At 53.2% G+C, this 23,026-nt stretch overlaps 1 protein-coding gene across 5 annotated transcripts in view; it reads left to right on the top strand.

The window, feature by feature from the left end:
- ABCA3 (ATP binding cassette subfamily A member 3) overlaps positions 1-21,987 on the top strand; it is a 47,353-nt gene extending 25,366 nt beyond the window's left edge. For 4 of the 5 annotated variants that reach the window (XM_019648724.1, XM_019648721.1, XM_019648723.1 and 1 more), the window contains 21 exons: positions 983-1,126; positions 1,681-1,810; positions 1,987-2,141; positions 2,421-2,576; positions 2,863-3,073; positions 3,951-4,101; positions 6,028-6,126; positions 7,499-7,685; positions 8,533-8,836; positions 10,066-10,339; positions 13,272-13,476; positions 13,805-14,024; positions 14,367-14,525; positions 15,703-15,875; positions 16,404-16,532; positions 16,641-16,835; positions 18,588-18,775; positions 19,209-19,379; positions 19,687-19,877; positions 20,025-20,098; positions 20,544-21,987. In XM_019648724.1, the coding sequence (XP_019504269.1) occupies positions 983-1,126; positions 1,681-1,810; positions 1,987-2,141; positions 2,421-2,576; positions 2,863-3,073; positions 3,951-4,101; positions 6,028-6,126; positions 7,499-7,685; positions 8,533-8,836; positions 10,066-10,339; positions 13,272-13,476; positions 13,805-14,024; positions 14,367-14,525; positions 15,703-15,875; positions 16,404-16,532; positions 16,641-16,835; positions 18,588-18,775; positions 19,209-19,379; positions 19,687-19,877; positions 20,025-20,098; positions 20,544-20,675 (3,648 nt within the window). In that variant the 3' untranslated portion in view covers positions 20,676-21,987. The remainder of the gene's footprint in view (positions 1-982; positions 1,127-1,680; positions 1,811-1,986; positions 2,142-2,420; positions 2,577-2,862; positions 3,074-3,950; positions 4,102-6,027; positions 6,127-7,498; positions 7,686-8,532; positions 8,837-10,065; positions 10,340-13,271; positions 13,477-13,804; positions 14,025-14,366; positions 14,526-15,702; positions 15,876-16,403; positions 16,533-16,640; positions 16,836-18,587; positions 18,776-19,208; positions 19,380-19,686; positions 19,878-20,024; positions 20,099-20,543) is intronic. The other variant, XM_019648725.1, reaches the window with a different exon arrangement.
- Positions 21,988-23,026: the final 1,039 nt, after the last annotated feature.

Here is a 23,026-nt window from a genome sequence, read left to right as displayed (position 1 = left end):
TTACTTTATCACTAAAAAAGAAAACTATAGTTAAACTATGGCATTCTATGATTTCTAAGACACGGTATGATTTACAAAGTCAGAAATACAAGAAATGTGTCCCTTAAAATCAGTGAGTTAGGGTGTGCCAGAGCTATTCCAGGCACTAGAAATTCACTGGGAGTACAGCTGTGGGTTAAATGACTTCTCCACCTTACTTCTGGGGTCACTTCTTCCAAGGCCCTGTTCCTACCTTTCCCGGGGCTCCGCCTACACCCTTGTGTCACCTGTGCCCACAGCTTACCCTCAAGGGTGGGGAGTATGTGTGGTTTGTAGTTATAGCCTTACCCCTCACACAGCCTGTTACTGTAATGGCCAGACAGAGGGCAGGGGGTTGTCCTTGCCTAGATAGAGGATAGAGGATCATCCCCTAGACAGAAGGCAGGTGGTTGTCCTCGTCTGGACAGAGGGTTGAGTAGACAGAAGGCAGGAGGTTATCCTCATCTAGACAGAGGATGGAGGGTCATTCTTTAGACAGGGAAGCCCAGCCCTTTGGCTCCTCCTTGCTTAGTTCTCAAGCTCCCATGTAGCTGAGTTGGGGGCATAGAGTTGGGGGCCTTCTTCATTTTCTGCCCCAATGTCATTCTGGACTGGAACACTCAATAACCTGTCCACATTAAGTGTCATTTTCTTTTCCTCGGCATCATATCTTAGTTGATATGATACAACAATAAGCCTGTGAGTTGCCATTATGTCATATGGCAGATTAGGAAGCTGAGGCTGAGCGCTTTCCCAGGGAAGGAGAGTGAGGGGCTGCGTTGGATCCTGACCCAGCCTTGGGGCTCTAAGTGGCAGTCTCCTCTGCAGAGGACGGCATGTCTAGGGAGACTGAGGGCCGGCTGCTGTGCATGTTTAGCATGTCCGTCGTTAGTTGTTGCTCTGTCACAAACACAATGAATCAACAAGAATCAGCCTTCTGAGACCCATCTGATTTCCATCCTAGCCCTCGTATTGGTGCGGGCGCCCGAGGACCGTTTTAGGGAAAGAGGAAGAAGACGACGACCCCGAGAAAGCGCTCAGGACGGAGTTCTTTGAAGCTGAGCCAGAGGACCTGGTGGCTGGGATCAAGATCAAGCATGTGTCCAAGGTGCCACACCCTGTGGGGACGGGGAGGGTCAAGGGACTTCAGGATCACAGGCGGTGAGACCTGTGGCCTTGCCCAGGGCTCTCTCTGACCTGGTGACCATTGTCCAGGCCTTGTTACCTCCTGGATCCCTGGGGCTGCTCTCTGACCGGCTCTTCCAGACACCGGCCAACCCTCGGGCTCTGTGTCACCAGGGCCCACTGTGGAGACTCAGGATCAAATCTGCAACACATGCCACCACCTGGACTTAACCTCTCAGCAGCTTTGTAGTGAACACTGCTATGCTGGCTGCACAGTGATGCCTGGGCTTCACGTGCCTTCAATTCCAGACATTGGGGATGCCTGGGACTTACTAGGGGTGGAGGAGGCCAGAGAGTAGTGGGGGGCTACATGGCCTCCCCCAAATTTCTCAGCACTCTACTCAGAACTTTCCACCTCTCTGTGTGCTGTCTGGCGACGCTGGGCATGGTTTCCTTTAAAATCTTCAATGGGTATCCCTGGGGGAGTGGGCGGGACCCGTGGAATGAGTTCCCGCGGGGCCTCTGCCTTTCCTCCAGGTGTTCAGAGTGGGGAACAAGGGCAAGACAGCCGTCAGAGACCTGAACCTGAACCTGTATGAGGGGCAGATCACTGTCCTGCTGGGCCACAATGGCGCAGGGAAGACTACCACCCTCTCCATGCTCACAGGTGAGGGTCCACATGGCCACCACGGCAAGTGGGGTGACTGGCACACCCACTCACAGGCAGGTCCTTGGGTAAAATGCGGTGAAACCATGTGGACTTGGTGAGGCCGTGACACCCCTTGCAAATTGGCAGGATATTCAGCCAAACCTAACCCTCTGGGGTCTTCTGCTTGACCATAGGTCTCTTCCCCCCAACCAGTGGGCGGGCATATATCAACGGGTATGAAATTTCACAAGACATGGTTCAGATCCGGAGGAGCCTGGGCCTGTGCCCGCAGCACGACGTCCTGTTTGACAACCTGACAGTCGCAGAGCACCTGTATTTCTACGCTCAGGTGAGTTGGCAGGGGTTAGGATTCAGAGATTGTCGTTGTCATGCTTGTTCTAGAGCCTGCCTGCGTGCTCAGGTTCCTGAGGCAGCCAACTGAGCCCTTAGCCTCCCGGCACAGAAACCTCCTCCTAGGAGCCCTCCGCTCGCCTTGAGCAGGGGAGGCAAGCGGGCAGCTGGGACCAGAGGCCAGCCCATGGCGGGATGAGACAATGCCAAGGCTAAGTGGCTTGCTGGACGAGTGCCAGAGGCCCCTGCCACATCTCTGTGTCTCCTGCTGTTGCAGCTGAAAGGCTTGTCGCGCCACAAGTGCCCTGAGGAAGTCAAACAGATGCTGCACATCCTCTGTCTGGAGGACAAGCGGGACTCCCGGTGCAGGTTTCTGAGTGGGGGGATGAAGCGCAAGCTATCCATCGGCATCGCCCTCATCGCAGGCTCCAAGGTCAGGGGCAGTGGGACATGGGTCAGGGCCCCCACACACGGTGGACATACTTGGGGCCGCAGCGCCCAGAGCCATTACCCTCCAGCTCCCACTCGGCCTGGACTGGCTGCTGGCTCTGCCACCGTGGCCCAGGCACCTCGGCCCTGGACACCCTGGATGGACAGTGTGGCTAGGGCGGTACCGGGGCTGCTTTGTGGAACTTGAGCCACACGGGTCCAACAGTACAGCCAGCCTGCACCTAGGTGTGACCCTGCCATTGTCCCAAGGCTGTCCCTCTGTCTTCCAGGTGCTGATGCTGGACGAGCCCACCTCAGGCATGGATGCCATCTCAAGGAGGGCTATCTGGGACCTTCTTCAGCAGCAGAAAAGTGACCGCACCATCCTGCTGACCACCCACTTCATGGACGAGGCTGACCTACTGGGGGACCGCATCGCCATCATGGCCAAGGGGGAGCTGCAGTGCTGCGGATCATCGCTGTTCCTCAAACAGAAATACGGTGAGTCAAAGAGGGCAGGAAGCAGGGCGGGCAGCCCAACCTCCCTCCCGTGTGGGGTCAGCGCCATCGACCCAGTGTGCTGAAGAAAGTGCCCACTGGTAACTTTCATGAGGGGTCCCTGAGATCAAACAGGGAGAAGCCTTTCTGTCTGCTATCTCTGGATGGAGACCCGAGGTCCCAGACAGAGGAGCTTGTGAGAATTAACAATGAGGGGAGTGGAGCAGATAGCCTTGGTTTTGTTAGAATGACAGTCAATCATGGCCAGTGAAATAGCAGCTGAGCACCAGGGTGTCCGAGAGCACCAGTGCCCTTAGAGTAGCCAGGCAGGCTTGCCCATATTCAGCTCTCAAGCCAGCACGGCCTGCAGCACGGTTCAGGGCTGGTGGGTCGCATGTGGAATCAGGAGCCTCTTTGAGGGAAGACAAGCACCCCTCCCCTTAGACACCCCAGGAGTTGCTTCTGCAGTTTCTGTTGGCCAGCGCACAGCCCTGTCAAGCAGGTGGTGACCCGATATAGCCGCCATCAGGCTGGGGGAAGCTGGAGAGGGCGGCCTTCATCCTGGGGTTCCATTGAGAAAGCGGGGAGAACAGGTCTTGGGGACAGTATCTCCCACAGCCCCTGAGATCTGAAGTCCAAAGTCTGGCTCAGGTTTCACCTCCTTATACTCAGCACCCAAATTTTTCAGCATCACTTCCCAGCTAGGGAGCAGGAGGCAAGACCCTTAGGACAGCCCTGAGGAGCTCTGAGATGCATTCATTCTGGCTCAGGTGCCCCCTGCTCTCCAGCCCCTTTCCCATGAGCCTGCCCTGGCCATAGCCCAAGGGCCCCAGGTGGTCCAGGAGACGTGAGCCTCATGTGGGGCTCTGCTGTGTTGCAGGCGCAGGCTACCACATGACGCTGGTGAAAGAGCCTCACTGCAATCCCGAGGGCATCTCCCGGCTGGTCCACCACCATGTCCCCAACGCCACCCTGGAGAGCAGCGCTGGAGCAGAGCTGTCATTCATTCTTCCCAAGGAAAGCACGCACAGGTACACATCCCAGAGAGAGTGCACAGATAGAGATCTGAGAAGGAGGCTCAGTGGGCCTTAAGGGCTCCATGCTTAGCCACCTGCCCTGCACCTGTCATGCTTGGCCAGCGGGCATCTCTCAGCTCCCGGGCCAGTGACAGTCAGCACATGGTGAATCTGTTTGCTGGGTCCAGGGTGCCAGGCCTCCCTGTGCAGCGGAGCTGGGAGAACTGTCACTTGAACCTGAGAAGCAGAAAAGTGTCTGACTCATCAAAGGGGAGCTTTGGTCACACTAAGTGAAGCGTGCACAGCAGCCCTCCCAGAGTTCTCTGTGGAACTTGTATGTGAATTTGTATGTCACCTTGGCCTTAGAATCTGAGTCACGGACACAAATTCTGCCTCATAAACGGGGCAGACTACCAGTGTGGGGAGGTAAAAACCAAACTTAATTCACATTCTGAAACTTTGGGATATAAATCTTAAAAGTACATTTAATCTTGCTACAAGCCCAATTGAGTAATGTGGTTTTAATAACTGCATATAGTGTTCCCTGACTCAGATATACCATAATTTATATAACAGCTCTATTATCACATGCTCATGGTTTTCAATATATATATATATATATATATATATATATTATATATGCTAATGAACATCCTTCTAGAAAAGTCTTTGTCAAGATCTCCAGTGATTCCCCCCCCCCCCTAGAGTAGATTCCTTTTTTTTTTTTTTTTTTTTTTTTTTTTTTTTTTTTTTTTTTTTAGCTGAGCCATCCTGCTACCTGTTGGCAGCTCAGCGGCTGCTCAGCTCGGGCTGGACTCGAACCGCTGTTGCTCAGAGCTCAAACTCTTGAGCGAGCTCTTAACCAACTGAGCCACTTGGCCGGCCCTGAGTAGATTCCTGATAGTGGGTAAATAGGGCCAAATTCCCTTCTAGAAAGGTGGTGTGTTTGGCTTCCCCGTGTGCATGATAAGAGAGTATTCATTTTACTCCACAGTTGCCAGCTTTGAGTAAAGTTTTTTGGGGTTTTTTTATTATTATTTGTGTATCTGATGGGTGAAAAGCACACACTTGCTTGATTGGCATTTTGTATTTCTTCCATTCTTGCTGGCAGGAGGTTGAACATTTTCAGGGCTTACTGGCCTTTATGCCTTGCTTCTTCCAGATATTGTGTGTTCATGTATCTTGCTCATTTATTCATCAGAGTGTTTTATATACAGCTGACCCTAGAACAACATGGGTGGGTAGGAGCACCAACCCCCATGCAGTCAAAAATCTGCGTACAACTTTTGACTCCTCAAAAACTTAACTACTCATAGCCTACTGTTGACTGGAAGCCTTACGTGATTAACATAAACAGTTGATTAACTCATATTTATGTATGTTATATGTATCATATACTGTATTCTTAAAATAAGGTAACCCAAAGAAAATAAAATGTTATTAAGAAAATATAAGGCAGAGAAAATCCATTCATAGTACTGGTACATATTTATTGAAAAAAAATCTGCGTATAAGTGGACGTAGGCAGTTCAAACCCGTGTTGTTAATTAATATTTTTGTTGCAACTTTTTCCAACTTCTTGCTGCCTAATTTTGTGGGATTTTTTTTTTCCCCATGCGGATATTTTACATGTAATGGGTCACATCTTTTCCCTGTGACTTCTTCTTAGAAAGTTTTTCCCTTCCCTATGATCAAATAAATATTTTGGTTGGTTTAGTGATCTTATGTATGTGTAGACTATCAAAGAATGCCTTACTCACAAGATATTATATGGGGAGTGGGGGGAAGCAGGGAACAAAACCCACTTTTTTTTTTTTTTGAAATGGCATTTCAAGTTTATTTGCTTTGCCCCTCCCTTATATTACATGGAGGTAATTATTTAGGAACGAATTATCTGGAAAGTCACTGGGAAGCAACTCACCACTCGGGGTCTTTTTTCAGGTTTGAAAGTCTCTTTGCTAAACTGGAGAAGAAGCAGAAGGAGCTGGGCATCGCCAGCTTTGGGGCCTCTGTCACCACCATGGAGGAAGTCTTCCTACGGTCAGTAAACACGTGTTTTCATCAGTCTAAGACTCAGTGATGTGGATAATATATTTTTTCCTAAAAGTTTCATTGGGGAATTGGGGGAGGGGAACAGACAAGTTGCTGTCCTTTTGTTCTTCAGTCTAGTTGTGAAGGACGTTGCTTCCCTGGCCCATGTTGGTGTTATCATTGCGCTCTTCCCAGATGAGGCAGATCGATTGTTGGCCTCTGGACGGCCGCTCACAGCAGCTCTTGGCAGCTCACACCTGCTGCCAGCCGCTCACGCTGGCTGCCGGCCACTCACGGTAGCTTATGGCAGCCCACTAAAGCTCCACTGCAGCCTACACCATCGCCTGCGACTCACGGCAGCCCAGCTCCAGGTCGAGCTGTTGTCCACCATGTTAGCTGTAGAGGGCAGTGCCACTGGCCCTCATGTGGGATCTGAACTGGGGCCCTGCTGCTCAGAGCTGGCGTCCCAAGCCAGCTCTTAACCAACGTGCCACTCGGCCGGCCCGTGGATAATATTTTTAAAGCACAGTGATAATGCAATCCCCTCGATTATCACCTTGAATACCCACCTGAGAGTGGACATATGCCTGGGGTGAGAGCAGGGCAATAAACTGGCTCTCAGAACCCTGAATTCAAATCGTGATTCTGTTATATTAACATCTACACAAACCCAGTGAGATTCCTGACTTGCGCAGCAGTTCATAAGGCACAGAACAGCTGTGCTCCAATCATGTTGACAGTGTGTGCGCTTCCCCAGGGGTCCCTCCCGGGAGCACCATGGCAGCAACAGGCTTGCCAAGCTCCTCTTAGGTTTAGATAGTAATCTGGAGCGCTCTTCCGACCATAATAATGATGTGAAATTTAGCATTTAGACCCTCAGAACTGCAGGTGAACTTGAGACAATTGACACATTTATCAGACATTTGTTGAATGCGTATTTGGCAGATAACACTGCTAAGAACTAGAAATGCAAAAATAAAATGTGAGGTCCTTGAGGACCCACGGCTTAGGGCAAGCAACAGAATCAGTGAATGTCAACACAGTGAGACATCATGCCCCAAGCCCCCTCCTGCCCCTCTGGAAAGCCCTGGTCATAAATGCTGACCTTGGCCAGTCTCCCTGTGAGACTGGGATCCCCATTAGCAGTGCCCCTGTCTGCTTGTCTCTGTCTCCTGGACTTTGCTCTGCTGCATTAGCTGGTGTTCGGAGGTATTTATTGATGAATGAACAAATTAACAAATTAGCTTAGGAAGCTGAGGGCATTCTACTTTAGTGCCTCTGACAGTTGCCCTCTTTCTGTCACTGCTTCCCTTCTCGGTGGAATAGCGTCTGTCTGCCTGGGGAGCCGAGTTCTGATTAGGCCTCGTATGTCTTGGTGCAGGGTCGGTAAGCTGGTCGACACCAGCATGGACATCCAGGCCATCCAGCTGCCTGCCTTGCAGTACCAGCATGAGAGGCGGGCAAGCGACTGGGCAGTGGACAGCAACCTGTGTGGGATGATGGACCCAACTGACGGCATCGGCGCCCTGATCGAGGAGGAGTGTACTGTCGTCAAGCTCAACACCGGGGTGAGTGCTCAGGCTGGGGCTTGCCAGCACGGGAAGACTGAGAGACCCCTGAACCTCACGCATTAGGGTCCACGAGGGCAGATGTGGGCTTCGAGAGGGTCAGTGTGCTGGAAAGAGGGCAGATTACAGCTCGTGCTCCCATGGTTGGCAAGGGGAAGGAAAACTCGGAGCGTTTTAATTGAGCAATTGTAACTTCTTCGTGTTCTAACTTGGCCACTCACGAATAAGAAGGAATGTTTGCTTATAAGGCTAACAGTGCTCCCTTCGCAAGAGCTTGGCATGTGCCGGCATTTGATGAGGTCTAGGCAATACTGGCCCCATTTTATGTACAGGAAACGGAAGCCTGGGCCAAGGTTGCATGGCCAGCATGTGGCAGAGCCAAGGTCTTGTCCCTGTTGGCTGACTCATAGCTCTGACACTCCCCACACTTAGAGGACAGTGAAGGGGTGAGGTTGAGGAACACGGGCAGCTGGGGGAGTTTGTCCATCTGCAAGCACAGCTGGGGTCCTCCTACCAGGAGAAGCGGGGAGGCAGAGGCCTCAGCTCTCCTGTGGTTTGCAGCCGGGCCCCTGATGTCCTGCTACAAGGAAACAGTGTCTGCCCTGCCTGTTGTGAGACTCCTCCTCCCCCAGAGTCCACGTTGGGAACTGCAGGGACATGTACACATGTCCTATGTGCTGTTGACTGAGACCTGTGAGAAGCTCGTTGACTGAGACCTGTGAGAAGCTCGGGGCCCCAGGGCATAATTGTCAGCCGAAGGCCCCAGGCTCATGTGCAAACCGCACCCGCTGCTGGTCAGACGCTGGCTCCTGAGTGGCAGCATGTCACCTTGTCCTTTCTGCCACAGTTCACCCTCCACTGCCAGCAGTTCTGGGCCATGTTCCTGAAGAAGGCTGCGTACAGCTGGCGGGAGTGGAAGATGGTGGCGGCCCAGGTCCTGGTCCCTGTCACGTGCATCACCCTGGCCCTCCTGGCCATCAACTACTCCTCCGAGATCTTCGATGACCCCATCCTGAAGCTGACATTGGGCGAGTACGGCAGAACCGTTGTGCCCTTCTCGGTTCCTGGGACTTCTCGGCTGGACCAGCAGCTGGCGGAGCATTTGAAGGACATGCTGCAGGCCGAGGGCCAGGAGCCTCGAGAAGTGTTGGGTAAGGGGCATCCCTGGGGGCTCAGGGCTGTGCTGTCAGAGCCCAACTTCTTGACCGGGGTGCTACAGACATTTGGATTATTAGTTCTTCTCCGCCCTGTCCCTGTAGGACTCCTACTCCCCCGCAACCCTGTCACGAGAACCAAACATGCCTCCAGACATTGCCAGGCCTCCACTAGGGGGAGAAAATTATTGTACTGAGTCAGAGGAAGACACAAGATAGTATCTCTAGGACTAAACCTTTGTCTAGGTGGTCATTTCCTGAAGTCATATATTTTTAGGACCATTCAAACAAAATGAAAAACTTTGGTGATCTTTATGTTGCCTTTTCTTTGTTTGCTAGGCTGGTCACAATACGCGTTATTGTGACACAGCATTTTCTTCCAACGTCCTAAAACCAAAACTAGCTGGCGTCCCGGGCAGTGGCAGCTGAACATTGCTCTGGGTTTAGAATAGGCACCGCGCTCTGGTTACATGGATTGTGCTGGAAGGTTTTCTCCTTTTACTGCTCCCCTCTCGCTTCCTTGCCAGCACCTGAGATTCAGCATACTGAATGGTCACAGAATCTTGGCAGGAATTAGGTTGTTCTTTAAGAGAAAGCTGAACGTATGGGCAGCCTAGGACAGGCAACACTGCAGCCCTGCCAGAGACCGTGACCCTGACTGGCCCTACTGAGACAGTGGTGGGTGCCCCCTTTTGTCATCCCCATGTGTCCCCTCCCCCAGCCTTGTATTCTGGATGTCACCCAGCCTGGTGCAAAGATTGTGGGGCTCTCATGGTGCACAGTGGCTCTGCGGGATTCAGGACGCTGCTGCAGATATCCTGGCCTGAGTCCATCTGGAAGGTCAAGTTAGCTCCCCTATCAAGTGTGGGGCCTTTTGGTTCTGACCACCTTACTCCCTGGTTTTATTACACTGTATTTAAGAACATCTCACCTTTTTCCTTATGTAATGACAACAGCCCTTGACAGAAGCCATTATAACTGTCATTACTAGGATTCACTGACTTGTCCCCTCACTAATCCCGCAGTATAGGTGTCATCACTCTCCCCATTTTACAACTGAGAGGCAAGGCCAGAGCATGTGTTCAGGGTAGAATGGCCCATGGACTGTCTCTGTGTATGGAACGTAGCGTGTCCTTTCCACAGCTCCTCCAGGCCTTCAGACCTCCCCAAAGCGTGGGCTGTGGGGGCCAGACATCCTTGCTGCTGACTCTGTCATTGTCCCCCAGGTGACCTGGAAGAATTCCTGATTTTCAGGGCCTCGGTGGAGGGGGGCGGCTTTAATGAGCGGTGCCTGGTGGCAGCGTCCTTCAGAGATGTCGGTGAGCGGACGGTCGTCACCACCCTGTTCAACAACCAGGCATACCACTCCCCGGCCACTGCGCTGGCCATCGTGGACAACCTCTTGTTCAAGATGCTCTGCGGCCCTCGGGCCTCCCTCACAGTCTCCAACTACCCCCAGCCCCGGAGCTCGCTGCAGGCTGCCAAGGATCAGTTCAGCGAGTACGTGTACTTCCCCGCCACCCGCGACCCTGGGCAGGACCCCATCCCCATCAGGTCAGGCCCCTTTCCCCTCCTGTCAGGACCATTCATCGGGACTAACCAGCTTGGCACTGCTGGGTACACTAAGGGCCGCGGAGGTGGATAAAGCATAGTTTCTGCCCTCAGGAAGCTTCCGGTCCTTGGCCAGGGAATCCCCACCCCATATCTTCTTCATACTCAACCTTTTCTTGGATAGCAGATAAGCTGATGAGACTTGATCCCACATACACTGCGGTCCCCACGGGGAGCTCCTGAGGATTTGGGGGTGGCCGTGCCCTCTTCCCAAATCTACACCTGCCTCTTGCCAGTCACTGACCCCAGGGGTCCCTGAACACACTTATGCTCAGGGCAGTGCCTGGCTGCCTGTGTGAGCAAGGCCAGCAGAAAGAAACAATCAGGTATCCTTGCCCCCTGGTGGCCTCGAGTCAGGGAGCCCAGGATGCATCTCTCTCCTCAGGCCTGTCATGCTATCAGGTGTGTAGGACTCTCCCTCATCCCGGTTACAGAGCCCCCAAAACTTGGGGAACCATCAGAGAAAGCCCTAAAAAAATCAGTTAATTTCAGAATAATCACTCAACTTTAAGGCAGTTAATTAATGGGGGGCAGTTTCGTCTCCACCCCCCCCCCATTCTAGACTGTGCCCTGGGCTTTACCATGTCTTCTTTCCCCTCTGCTACCTGCCATCCTTACCCCCAAAGCTGAGACACAGTGGCAGTTGTTTCCTCTCCTTGCTATGCAAGAAAAAGACAAGCACAAAGATACATACTCGCAATGGAGCAGACGGCAGGGCTTTGAAATGATACACAAAATGCTGGGGAGGGGCGTCCCTTTGACTAAGACATCAGGGAGAGAGGAGCTTCTGGGGCCTTCAGACCTGGGCAGGGTCATCAGCAGCTGCAGGCAGGGGCTGTGCTGGGGGCATCGAAAAGTGGCAGCTGCCTCCTGGTGGGTTCCAGACTAAGAGACCCAGAGGTCAGGCTTGGGAGGTTCTGGCTTAGTATGTTAGTGGATCAGGCGGCAGGAAGTTTTAACAGCTTAGATGTAATTCACCTGCCAGACAATCCCCGTGTTTAATATACAACTGTGTGGTTGTGAGTATATTCACAGAGTTCTGGAGCCATCACCACAGTATAATTTTTTAAAGATAATTGACATACAACATATTAGTTTCAGGTGTAGAACATAATGATTTATGTATGTGTTGCAAAATGATCATCATAATAAGTCCAGTTAATATCCATCTCCATACATAGCTACAATTTTGTGTGTGTGTGATGAGAACTTTTAAGATTTACTCTCAGAAGCTTTGAAATATGTAATACAGTGTTATTAACTGCAGTAATCATGTTGTACATTATATCCCCATAACTTCTATATTTTATAACTGGAAGTTTGTACCTTTTGACCCCTTCACCCATTTTGCTCACTCCCCGTATCTGCAACCACCAATCTGTTCTCTGTATCTGTGAGCTTTGTTTTGGGTTTTTTGTTTGTTTGTTTGTTTAGATTCCACATGTGAGATCCTACCATATTTGTCTTTCTCTGTCTGACTTATTTCACTTAGCATAATGCCCTCAAGGTCTATTTATATGGTCGCAAATGGCAGAATTTCTTTCTTTGTTATGGCTGAATAATATTCCTCTGTGTGTGTGTGTGTGTGTGTGTGTGTGTGTGTGTGTGTGTGTACACACACCACATTTTCTTTATTCATTCATCCATTAATGGACATTTAGGTTGTTTTCATGTCTTGGCTATTGTAAATAATGCTGCTATGAACATGGGGCTGCAGGTGTCTTTTCGAGTTAGTGTTTTCGATTCCTTTGTACAAATACCCAGTGGAATTGCTGGATTGTATTGTGGTTCTATTTTTAATTTTTTAAGGAACCTTCACACTGTTTTCCATAGTGGCTGCATCAATTTACATTCCCATCAACAGTGCACAGGGGTTCCCTTTAATCCACATTCTCACCAACACATGTTATTTCTTGTCTTTTTTATAACAGCCATTCAAACAGGTATGAGGTGATATCTCATTGTCACTTTGATTTGCATTTCCCTGATGATCAGGGATGTTAAGCATCTTTCCATGTACTTGTTGGACCACAGTATAATTTTATTGAACGTTTTATCACCCCCAAACGACACCTTGTGACCACTGGCAGTCATTCTCCATTTTCTTTCCCCCATCTCTAAGCAGCCACTAGTCTACTTTCTGTCTCCATGGATTTGCCTGTTTTGGGCATTTCGTATGAATGGAATCATATAACATGTGGCCTTTTGTGACTGGCTTCTTTCGCTCTCAAGGTTCATCCATGTTGTAGCATGTGTCAGTACTGCATTCCCCTATTTTGGTAATATAATACCCAGTTGTCTCAGTAACATTTATTGAAATGGTCAGGAGGTTTCTAAGCAACAGAATAATGCCATCAAAACCAGTTTCTAGAAGGTGTTGCTGGCAACTGAATATAGAATGTAGAATGCACTTGAGTTGGGGGAGGGGTGAGCTGCTGCAGCAATGAAGGCACCCAAAGATGGGGGTCTAATGAGGGCAGAACAGAGAGAACCAGGCAGAGGACTCTCAGATGTGAGAAAGGCAGAGCGATGCCCGAGTGTCTGGGGATTGGGCAGCATAGGAGACAGATTGAAGGCAACTGGGAGAGTGGCACTGCCATCACTGGGGACAGGAAGTCCAGAAGAGGATCTGTTCTCGGGGGTGGGATTTTCCTAATGCTGAGACTCCCCCCAGCTTTAGCATTCTCTTAACCCGCTTTTGTGGCTGGGCCACTGTATCACATGCTTTGAATGGTAGTGACCAAGGACCCAATTCTCCAGCTGCCCAGACACACTGTGCTCAGTCCGTGACCTGCCCTGTCCTCCCCGCAATCCCCCGCAGGGGCCGAAAGGGATTTGACATCGCCCTCAACTTGCTCTTCGCCATGGCCTTCCTGGCCAGTACATTTTCCATCCTGGCAGTCAGCGAGAGGGCCGTCCAAGCCAAGCACGTCCAGTTTGTGAGCGGAGTCCACGTGGCCACTTTCTGGCTCTCGGCTCTGCTGTGGGACCTCATCTCTTTCCTCATCCCCGCTCTGCTGCTGCTGGTGAGGGCCACAGCTGGTGCTGGAACCCTTCCCTGCATGTCCAGGGGGCTTGCCTTGGGGCCCCCGCGCAGACCGCAGCCAGCCCGGGGTCCACGCTGGTAGCTTGGCCCCGGGTCCAGTAGGATACCTGGGAATGTCAGGCAGCCTTCTTGGTCAGTCTCCATGCCCCCAGCCCCTGTCCCCGATTGGTAGGCAGCACCCTGATAATAGCAAAAGGAAGAAGGGTGAACCTCATCAGGGAGGGTCCTAGGGCTGAAAGCCACCACGATGGGCCTGGGCTCCTGCGTTGCTCAGCTGGCTTGCCAAGCTGCCCTCTCTGCTGCTGCAGGTGGTGTTCAAAGCCTTCGACGTGCACGCCTTCACGCAGGATGGCCACATGGCCGACGCCCTGCTGCTGCTCGTGCTCTACGGCTGGGCCATCATCCCGCTCATGTACCTGATGAACTTCTTTTTCTCGGGGGCAGCGACTGCCTACACGAGGCTGACTACATTCAACATCCTGTCAGGCGTCGCCACCTTCCTCATGGTCACCATCATGCGCATCCCAGGTGGGAGCCTAGAGAGTCCCCCCAACATTCCGGGCAGCCTGGGCACTCTCAGAGCCTCTACCACAATGCAGGGGGTTGGGGGAGTAGCGGGGTGGTTGGCACCAATGCGGGCACTGGGCCAGACCATGCTTTGGCAGCACCTCTCCCTTGCGGTTTTGGCAGAGCTGGTGGGCCACCCCCTGGTAGGGTCTGTCCCAGGAAGCCTGGTGCCCAGATGGGTGCCCTGGCCCACAAACACTGCATAGGGAACTTTGGGAACCTGCCTTCCCTGATTTGATCTGTCCTTGGGGGCAAGTGTGGTGTATCCTCCAGTGCTAACTGATCTGTGCCTTCCCCCCACAGCCGTAAAGTTAGAAGAACTTTCTAGAACCCTGGACCGTGTGTTCCTGGTGCTGCCCAACCACTGTCTGGGGATGGCGGTCAGCAGCTTCTATGAGAACTACGAGACCAGGAGGTACTGCACCTCCTCTGAGGTGGCTGCCCACTACTGCAGGAAATACAGTGAGTGTCAGGCCCCAGTGGGCAGCCCCTTCCTCTCAGCTCTCTCCCTGGGACCAGCCAGGGCATCCCCAGGAGCCTCGTTCCTGAAAACGGGGTCCTCTAGGGAGGCTTGGGGGCCCATAATGTGTCAGGGCAGGTCCCTGGTCCCAGCACTGAGATACCTCGGGCGTGAACACAAGAAAGGCCTTCAGAAGATGTGTGTGTGTCCCCAACACACACCACAACGATGTGCAATTTCTCCTTCCTGCCTGGCCCACCCTAATTCCCTGTAAGGGCAGCCCAGGTGGTCCCTCTCCTGGGCCGCCTCTCCCACCCCCAGCCCACCCACAACCGGGCTGGGTACCCCTTGCTGCCTCTGCAGCTCTCAGACACAATGGGCAGTCCCCTGCTTCCGGGAACAGCTCCCACCTCATCCCGCCCATGCCTACCACCCTGCCGCCTTTTTCTGGCTCCCTGGCATTCCTTGGCTCATGGGGCAGTGTCAGTCCAGTGTCCATCTCTGTCTTTACGTGGCCTTCACCTCCGTGTGTCTTTGTATCACAAACCTTCCTCTCCATCCTCTTGTAAAGACATTTGTCATTGGATTTAGGGCCCATCCTAAATCCAGGATCTTACCTTGAGACCCTTAGCCAATTACATCTGCAAAGACCCCATTTCTAAGGAAGGTCATTCACAGGTTTTGGGGGTTAGGACATGGACATGTCTTTCTGTGCCTGGCACAGTCTTCAGCAGGCAGCTCGGCTGTCACGTCTGCAGAGCCCCACGCACCCCCTGGCAGCCTCACTCTCTGCTTATTCCTGCCACTGCCTTACTTCATAGGACCGACTGAAAGGGAGGGCGGCACATCTTACCTGTCCTTACATCTCAGTGCAGTCCCTGAGCGAGGAAGCGAGTATGTGAGTGAGTGAGTGGGGTATGACGCGGTCACTTGTCATAAGTACCCCTAGCAAAGTGAAACCACCCAAAATGCAGGAAGTGTTTAGGGCTCCTGTGTGGCAGTGACAACACGGAGCACACCCCCAGAAAACTAACAGATCCTCCGCCTTCGCAGTCTCCGTGTAGAGGGCTGGGGTGCAGGTGCCTAGTGGGCCTAGAGAGAGGGACTCAGGCTGGCACCCAGTGGAGGAGGAAGGGTTCTAGGGGACACTGTACAGCGCCCTCTCCCTTGCCCTCACAGACATCCAGTACCAGGAGAACTTCTATGCGTGGAGCACCCCAGGGGTTGGCAGGTTCGTGATTTCCTTGGCCACCTCAGGGTTTGCCTACCTCACCCTGCTCTTCCTCATTGAGACCGACTTGCTGTGGAGGCTGAAGACCTGCCTCTGTGCCCTTTGGAGGCGGCGGGCACTGGTGAGTGGCTCCTGCAACCCTGCACCAGGCAGGTCTCCCACGGAGGCCAGCACACAGGGAGGGTCTCAGTGGCCAGGCCTGGGAGAGGGTCAAGGTCCTCCTGCGGCCTTTAGGTCCTTGGTCTCAACAGAGGCAATGCTGCCAGGCGCCCTTCTGTTTGTCACATACACCCCATTTCATAAACAAAAGCTGCTGAGACCACATTGGATGCACAGATTAACCCAGGGCAAATTGGCTTCTCTCAAATATTAGGACTTCTCTAAGAGGAGTTTCTGTCCACGTATTAAAATCTCACATCCCTCAGCGGAGTTTCATGGTTTTCTCCCTCCATGAGTCCTGCGCCATCCTTGTTCTTCAAGCAGTATTAATGTCAGCCCTACGGCCCCCCAGTTCTCCTGGTGAAAGGCCTGAGTCTGCACATGTGGGCTGGGCTGGGTGGACTGTCTCAGAGACCTCAGCCCCTTCTCCCACAGAAAAGGACCCCTCGGGCTGGAGCTCACCCGTGCGGTCCTTTTCCGGAATAATTAGATGGAAGTGTACACACGGCCGTCAGCGCTTCCTGAGGACCAGGATGTGGTAGATGAGAGGAACCGAATCCTGACCCCAAGCCTGGACTCCCCACTGGACACGCCTCTGGTCATCAAGGAGCTCTGCAAGGTAAGGCAGCTACCCAACACAGGCCCCCGGTCTGCCCCCACTGCCCGGCTACCCAGAAGCTAGCTCCCGCCCTCCCCATGGCCATGATTTCTCCCGGACACCCCACAGGTGTACGAGCAGCGGGCGCCCCTCCTCGCCGTGGACAAGATCTCCCTTGCAGTCCAGAAAGGGGAGTGCTTCGGCCTGCTGGGTTTCAACGGAGCTGGGAAAACCACCACTTTCAAAATGCTGACTGGGGAGGAGCCCATCACTTCTGGGGATGCATTCGTTGGGGGCCACAGCATCAGCTCAGACATCGGGAAGGTGGGTGCCACCAGGGAGGCAGGAAGAGGGGCACCCTGGAGGCAGGGATGCGGTTTGTCTCTGGCTCACAAGGGGACACCAGGACGAGGCAGTGACCTAGGGCAGAGCTAAGCCAGCGATGGGGGGGAGTAGAGAGAGGACAGGAAGATAAGGGGCCCCTTGGCGGAAGGGCCCAGGCCTGGCTGGGGGGCCAAGACTGGATACCTCCCAGAGAACCTGCTTCTCTGGACTTTGGGGGTCTTGGTGCTCACAGCACACCACCCCACTCAAAAGAACAGGCCCTCTCCAGTCTGTGCACGTAGATTTACAATTATAGTGCCCTGGGCTGTTCAGACCAGGCATCCCACCAAGCACCAAAATCTGGATAAAACGTCAGTGACAAATCATATCAGTAAGAGAAGGGAGAGCACACAGCATGGTGAGGAGCTCTGGCTTAAATCCGGGCGCTCTGAGAGACACAGAGGGCCGCTGTGTTCCACGCAATGGATGTGGGTTTAGGGGTCTTGCTGAGTGAAGAGGGCAGACACAAAGGCCCAGGGCCCCCATAGTGGGGGGTGGAATAGTAGACTTTCTCCCCATGGGGCTGAGCGGAAAAGGCTCCCCCTTAGGGGAAGGATGAACCAGGCCACCTTCCTGTGTCCCCACCCCTGGGATTATGTGGAAGGGTCCCTGTGCACTGAGCAGAACGAGAAAAGGAACAGAGAAAAGAGCCTGTGCCTGGGAGCGACCACGTCTTCTGAACTGGCAACAGGGGCCAGACCACAGCACATCTCTGGAGGAAGGTGTTCATCCTAGGCCTTGAATAACCCCCCAAATAGTGTTTCAAGGCCTATGAGCAGCACACAACTAAACAAAGGAGACAGGCCCCGTGACTAGGACCTGCAGACACAATGCCCCGCAGGAGAAGCAAGCCCACCACTTGAGATCTGCAGCCACCAGACCCAGATTATGAAACAGCTGTGTTTACTGTGGTTAAAGAAATAAACAAGACTGAAAATATATGAAAGAAAGAGAAAACGATACCTGTGATCTGGAAAATGGAGGAAAGGGTGAGAAATCCTAAATACACTTAGTCTGAGTTCCAGCAGGAAAGGAGAGAATGAGGGAAAGGTAATCACTGACAAGGTAATAGCTAAAAATTTTCCCGGAGGGATTAAACACAGATAATAGAAGCCTAAGAACACCAAGGAGTGTAAAGGAAAGAAACCCCGTCTCTGGAATCCACAGACCCCAGGCTCACCTGTCCCCTGCCAGCTGCCAAAGTCAGTGGGGAGATGGTGGAGGCTGTGCAGCGCTCTGGCTCAGCTGGCCATGGCCATCTGACCAGGCGATGCCCCGCCCCGAAGGTGTGGTCAGCAAACCTCTTTCATTAGAGGGAGAAAGAAATGTTCTAGCACACATTAGATCTTTGTTAAGCATCTGATGAATGAATGAGTGGGTGATACACCAGCAGATATTTGCCCGTGGTAATCACTTTGTATAATCAGTACATTCTTGTACTAACCCGCACCACACTACCCATAGTGGACGAGGCTCTGGCCCACCTCTGACCCCTCGTTGTGGGGCAGTGTGGCTGCCAAGGGCTCCCTGAGCCAGGCAAGCCCCTCCTGTGTCCTGCTGAGGTGCCGCTTGGAGAGCCGCGGCTTCCGGCCCGTGCACCAGCTCATGGACCACCCTGGACAGATCGGCCAGAAGAAACCCAGAGGTGCCCCCCTCTGACCTGCTGCCTCCCCGGCTGTGTGCCAACCCCAGGTGCGGCAGCGGATCGGCTACTGCCCCCAGTTTGATGCCCTGCTGGACCACATGACGGGCCGGGAGACGTTGATCATGTACGCCCGGCTCCGGGGCATTCCCGAGCACCATATCAATGCCTGCGTGGAGAACACGCTTCGGGGCCTGCTCCTGGAGCCGCATGCCAACAAGCTGGTCAGGACTTACAGGTGCGCCCCAGCCCCAGCCCCTGCCCCTGCCCCCTCATGACCTGATGATCCATGGGTCTTTCCAGGGGGGAGTCAGGGTCTCCCTTACCACAGAGCTGGGGACTGCCACACGGGTTAGGAGCCAGAACCCCAGGTGACAGGGGCTGCCCTGCCATTCCCTGGCTTGGAGGCAAGGCCAGCCGCAGGTGATGTCAGGTCCCCTTAGGTGCAGACAGATGATGTTACTGCTCTATGTGGGGGCATGGACTGGCCCCCTGGGCACAGTTTTCCCTGAGGCCTCCAGCACTATGAGATGGGCTTTTCAGGCACACTCCCTCATTCCTCTTCTCCTGGAGCATTCTGTGGTCACTGGGTCCTCTTTGTCCTCTGCTGGGACCCGGGGATCCCATGCTAATGATCAGCCTTGCCCCCTCCTGTACCCTCTTTGCCCCAGTGGTGGCAACAAGCGGAAGCTGAGCACTGGCATTGCCCTGCTTGGAGAGCCTGCGGTCATCTTCCTGGATGAGCCATCCACTGGCATGGACCCTGTAGCCCGGCGCCTGCTCTGGGACACCGTGGCGAGGGCTCGAGAATCCGGCAAGGCCATCGTCATCACCTCCCACAGGTAGCATCATCACCTCCCATAGGCAGTGTCATCACCTCCCATAGGTAGCGCTGGGGACTCTGGATCAGTGGAAGAGCGGTAATGGGGGCTGTTGGAGGGATGGGCTGGGAGGGGCTGGATAGAAAGCTAGTGTAGACTCTGTGAGAAGAAGCCCAGGCTATGCCAGGTGGGCCACAATCTGAGCATAGGAGTCAGGAACAGCCTGATCTGGGCATTGACATCTTCCCGTCTGCACTAGCCTTTGACATGGAGGGCAGGTGTTAGCGTCCCCCAGCTCTATGTCAGGCCTTCCACCCCCTTTTCCCAGCATGGAGGAATGTGAGGCCCTGTGTACCCGGCTGGCCATCATGGTGCAAGGTCAGTTCAAGTGCCTGGGCAGCCCGCAACACCTCAAGAGCAAGTTTGGCAGCGGCTACTCCTTACGGGCCAAGGTCCGGAGCGATGGGCAGCAGGAGGCACTGGAGGAGTTCAAGGCTTTCGTGGACCTGACCTTCCCAGGTGTGTGAGGCTGCATCCGAGCCTTGCCCCTACCAAGTCCCACATCCCTGACCTCTGGGATGAGGACCATGATTTCGTGGGCCCAGGCTGCCCTCCCCTGGCCCTCTAACCCAGCCCTCATGGGGATAAGGTCTCTCTTTTGTGCAGGCAGCATCCTGGAAGATGAGCACCAAGGGATGGTCCATTATCACCTGCCTGGTGATGACCTCAGCTGGGCAAAGGTGAGCATGGGCCCCACCAGGCCCCAGCTGGGGCTGAGGAAGTTCCCTCTAGTGGTGATTCCAGGATCTTTCCAAGGAGGAATCACTTACAGTTTCTGCTCTAACACTCACCCTAATATCCGCTAGGTTTGGGGTTTTATACCCAAAATATTTGAGTTGGAAAAAATTTGGTGCAAAAGAGGAAACTGGTTCAGAGAGGGAATACAGCTTGCCTCTGAGCTGGAAAGAGTCCAGGGGAAACCTGGCTCACTGAGCACAGCCTACCTCCTCTCTCTTGGAGCTCGGCTCACCCTGTACAGCTGACTCCCTGCGAGTGCTTTAGGGGCTGGACTGTGCAGGAGTAGGATCTTGGGGGCCATACCACCCCTTATGGCCAGAGGACTCCCAGACCAGCCAAGCAGCAGGGCCCTCAGCTTGTGAACAGCAGCTTTTCTGCTTCCCAAAGGTCTTTGGTATCCTGGAGAAGGCCAAAGAGAAGTATGGAGTGGACGACTATTCTGTGAGCCAGATCTCGCTGGAGCAGGTCTTCCTGAGCTTCGCCCACCTGCAGCCACCCAGCGAGGATGAGGGGCCGTGAGGACCCTGGAAGGGGTGGGGCGAGCGGGCACACAGGTGGGCATCCTCCCCTTCCGAGTACACCTTATCCTGCACCTTTATTTCTAATCACTGTTTTCTATGATGGATATGAGAATCAAGGCACAATATGGACTGGGTGTATCGGTGCCCTCACGCCAGGAATCATCATGTGAACATCCACGTCGAAGGTGGTTGCTGGCCCCTGATCTCCAGAACTCCAGATCCCGACCAAAAGCGGGTCCAGCAGTCTGTGCGGGCAAGCTGCAGGGTCTTGGGAGAGAGCTGTCCAGGAAGGGGCCGTGGCTGACCCAGGGATCAAATTTTCCTATGTTCTTATGAGGAGAGCACCCAGTGACATCTCTACGTTCACACGTGGCACGGTATGAAATGGGAAACCGGCAGGACAGTTAGCAGCTGGGCTCGCCAGGCTGCCCAGGAATGGATGGAAAGGTCGCCTGTCGCCATCATGGGGGAGATGCCGCTGTGATTAGGTGCTGAGGCCTTGGTTTCCAGTGCAGCCAGGGCCATCCTGGGAGTTCCTGCTCCTCAGAGTGTGAACACTATGCGAGGCAGAGCTGACCTTTTGCCCAGCGCCATCCCACCAGCGTCCTCCAGAGTCGGCCAGCGCAGAGAGGGAAGGCAGTCCTCCATTCCAGACCCTTGTCTTCTGAGAAGCCACCAGCCGGGAGGCCAGTCGAGGAGTGAGTGGCCATCTATGGAGGATGCACCTAACACATGGTGACTGTCCAGAAAATAAAGGCTGGAAGGGAACATGACCACAGTCTATGACTCATAACACAAGATGGGGGTTACGGGCCCAGTCACTCACTCCCAATCCTAACACAAGCCTCCTGTGTTGGATTTCAGACAAACGAAAGCAAGAGCTTGTTTTCCCCAGTGTGTGGTAAACTTCCAGAATGCACTGCCATGGGGTGAAGGAATAAGGCAAAAACTCAAGTACAAAAGAGGTTATATAAACGGCCAACTAACAGATGTCTGTCTACAGCAAAGAAAGAGTGCAGGATTGGGGTAGGAGGGTGCAGACGTAGGACAGGAGGCCTCTGGCTTCAGGGCCATTAATGGGCTTTAAGCCATTTTCCAGAAGATTCTTCTTAGCATCAGCTCCCTTTTTATTTATGTGCTCTTTATTTCTTACAGTTTTCTAAGTTTCCATGATATGAATCTGTGCCTTTTACATCCCCTTAGAATTCAGTTTTAGAAAAGACTTGTTTTCATCACTTTGGTTCATTTGGGTTAGTTTCAAATTTGCATTTTTATCTGTCTCACAAAGTTTATGAACACTGCAAATAGTTTCCAGTAGCTCTTTTATTCCCTTTAAAATTCTTCAAACTATCATCATTTAGTTCCATGTTATGAAAAATAAACCTAGGAGTGGTCGAGGTTCTAAATGTTGCCCAACAGAAAGAATCTCCTGAGAGGTGGGCCTGCAGTGTGTGGGCAGCTGTAGTTGCTGCACCCATGTTGGTTTTGCTGGGTCGTGGGAGGGCAGAGGTCAGCACAACCTGGCCACATGTCCACGTTTGACAGTCCTGCAGGGGGCATCCTGGGTTGTGTTTTAAGCTCACATGTTAGAAATTTAGAAATTTGTCCTTTTTCTCCTTTGATGCCACAGAAAAAGGGTGTGAGGAAAGGTATTTAGGACTGAAGGAACAGTATACGTGAGGCACAGTCCAGGGAGCGGTGAGTTCGTTGATGGGAGATAAGCTGGGAGATTAGTATGGAAGATGCTGGCAGGATCAGAGTAGGGACTGTCGTGATCAGAGATCCTTCTTGGGAAGGTGACCTGGCAGCTGTGGAGAGGACAATGTGGGCATAGCCGAGCCTATAGCAGTGGGGACCAGAGGGGCAGGTGCACGGCACAGTCAGGGGGAAAGCCCAGAGAGTGTCTGTGAGAGGAGCCCACGGTTGCACCCAAGCATGGAGCTTGGGCAACCGCAGGAGTGACAGTTAGAAGGGACCCCAGGAGCAGCAGGAAAGGGCACTGCTGTTAGGATCCACACTGCGTCCCAAGTCATCTACAAGGCTGCTGGAAACCCAGCATGGAGCTAAGTGTCCTCAAGGCACAGGAATGGGACCTCAGAACTTCCTCCCCACCACACACACACCCCCCACCCTGGCTGGTTTGAGCTGTGGCAACTCAAAGCCTAGGGAAGGGGCATGGAAAGGAACCATGGACGTCTCCCCCACCCCCCCATAGGAGAGTTGGCCTGCTTCATCCCCCCATTCCTATCCCACTGTCCTCTAGGCCTTCAGGCCTGGACAGTCCCTAGGGATAGATGCTGGTCCCAAACAGTTGACATCTGGCGGGCGCAGCACTCCACTTGGTCTCCA

The sequence above is a fragment of the Hipposideros armiger genome, unplaced genomic scaffold (genome assembly GCF_001890085.2).
Source record: "Hipposideros armiger isolate ML-2016 unplaced genomic scaffold, ASM189008v1 scaffold_126, whole genome shotgun sequence".
Lineage (NCBI taxonomy): Eukaryota > Metazoa > Chordata > Mammalia > Chiroptera > Hipposideridae > Hipposideros > Hipposideros armiger.
The sequence above is the reverse complement of the archived record's forward strand: the minus strand, read 5'-3'. Positions and strand labels throughout refer to the sequence as shown.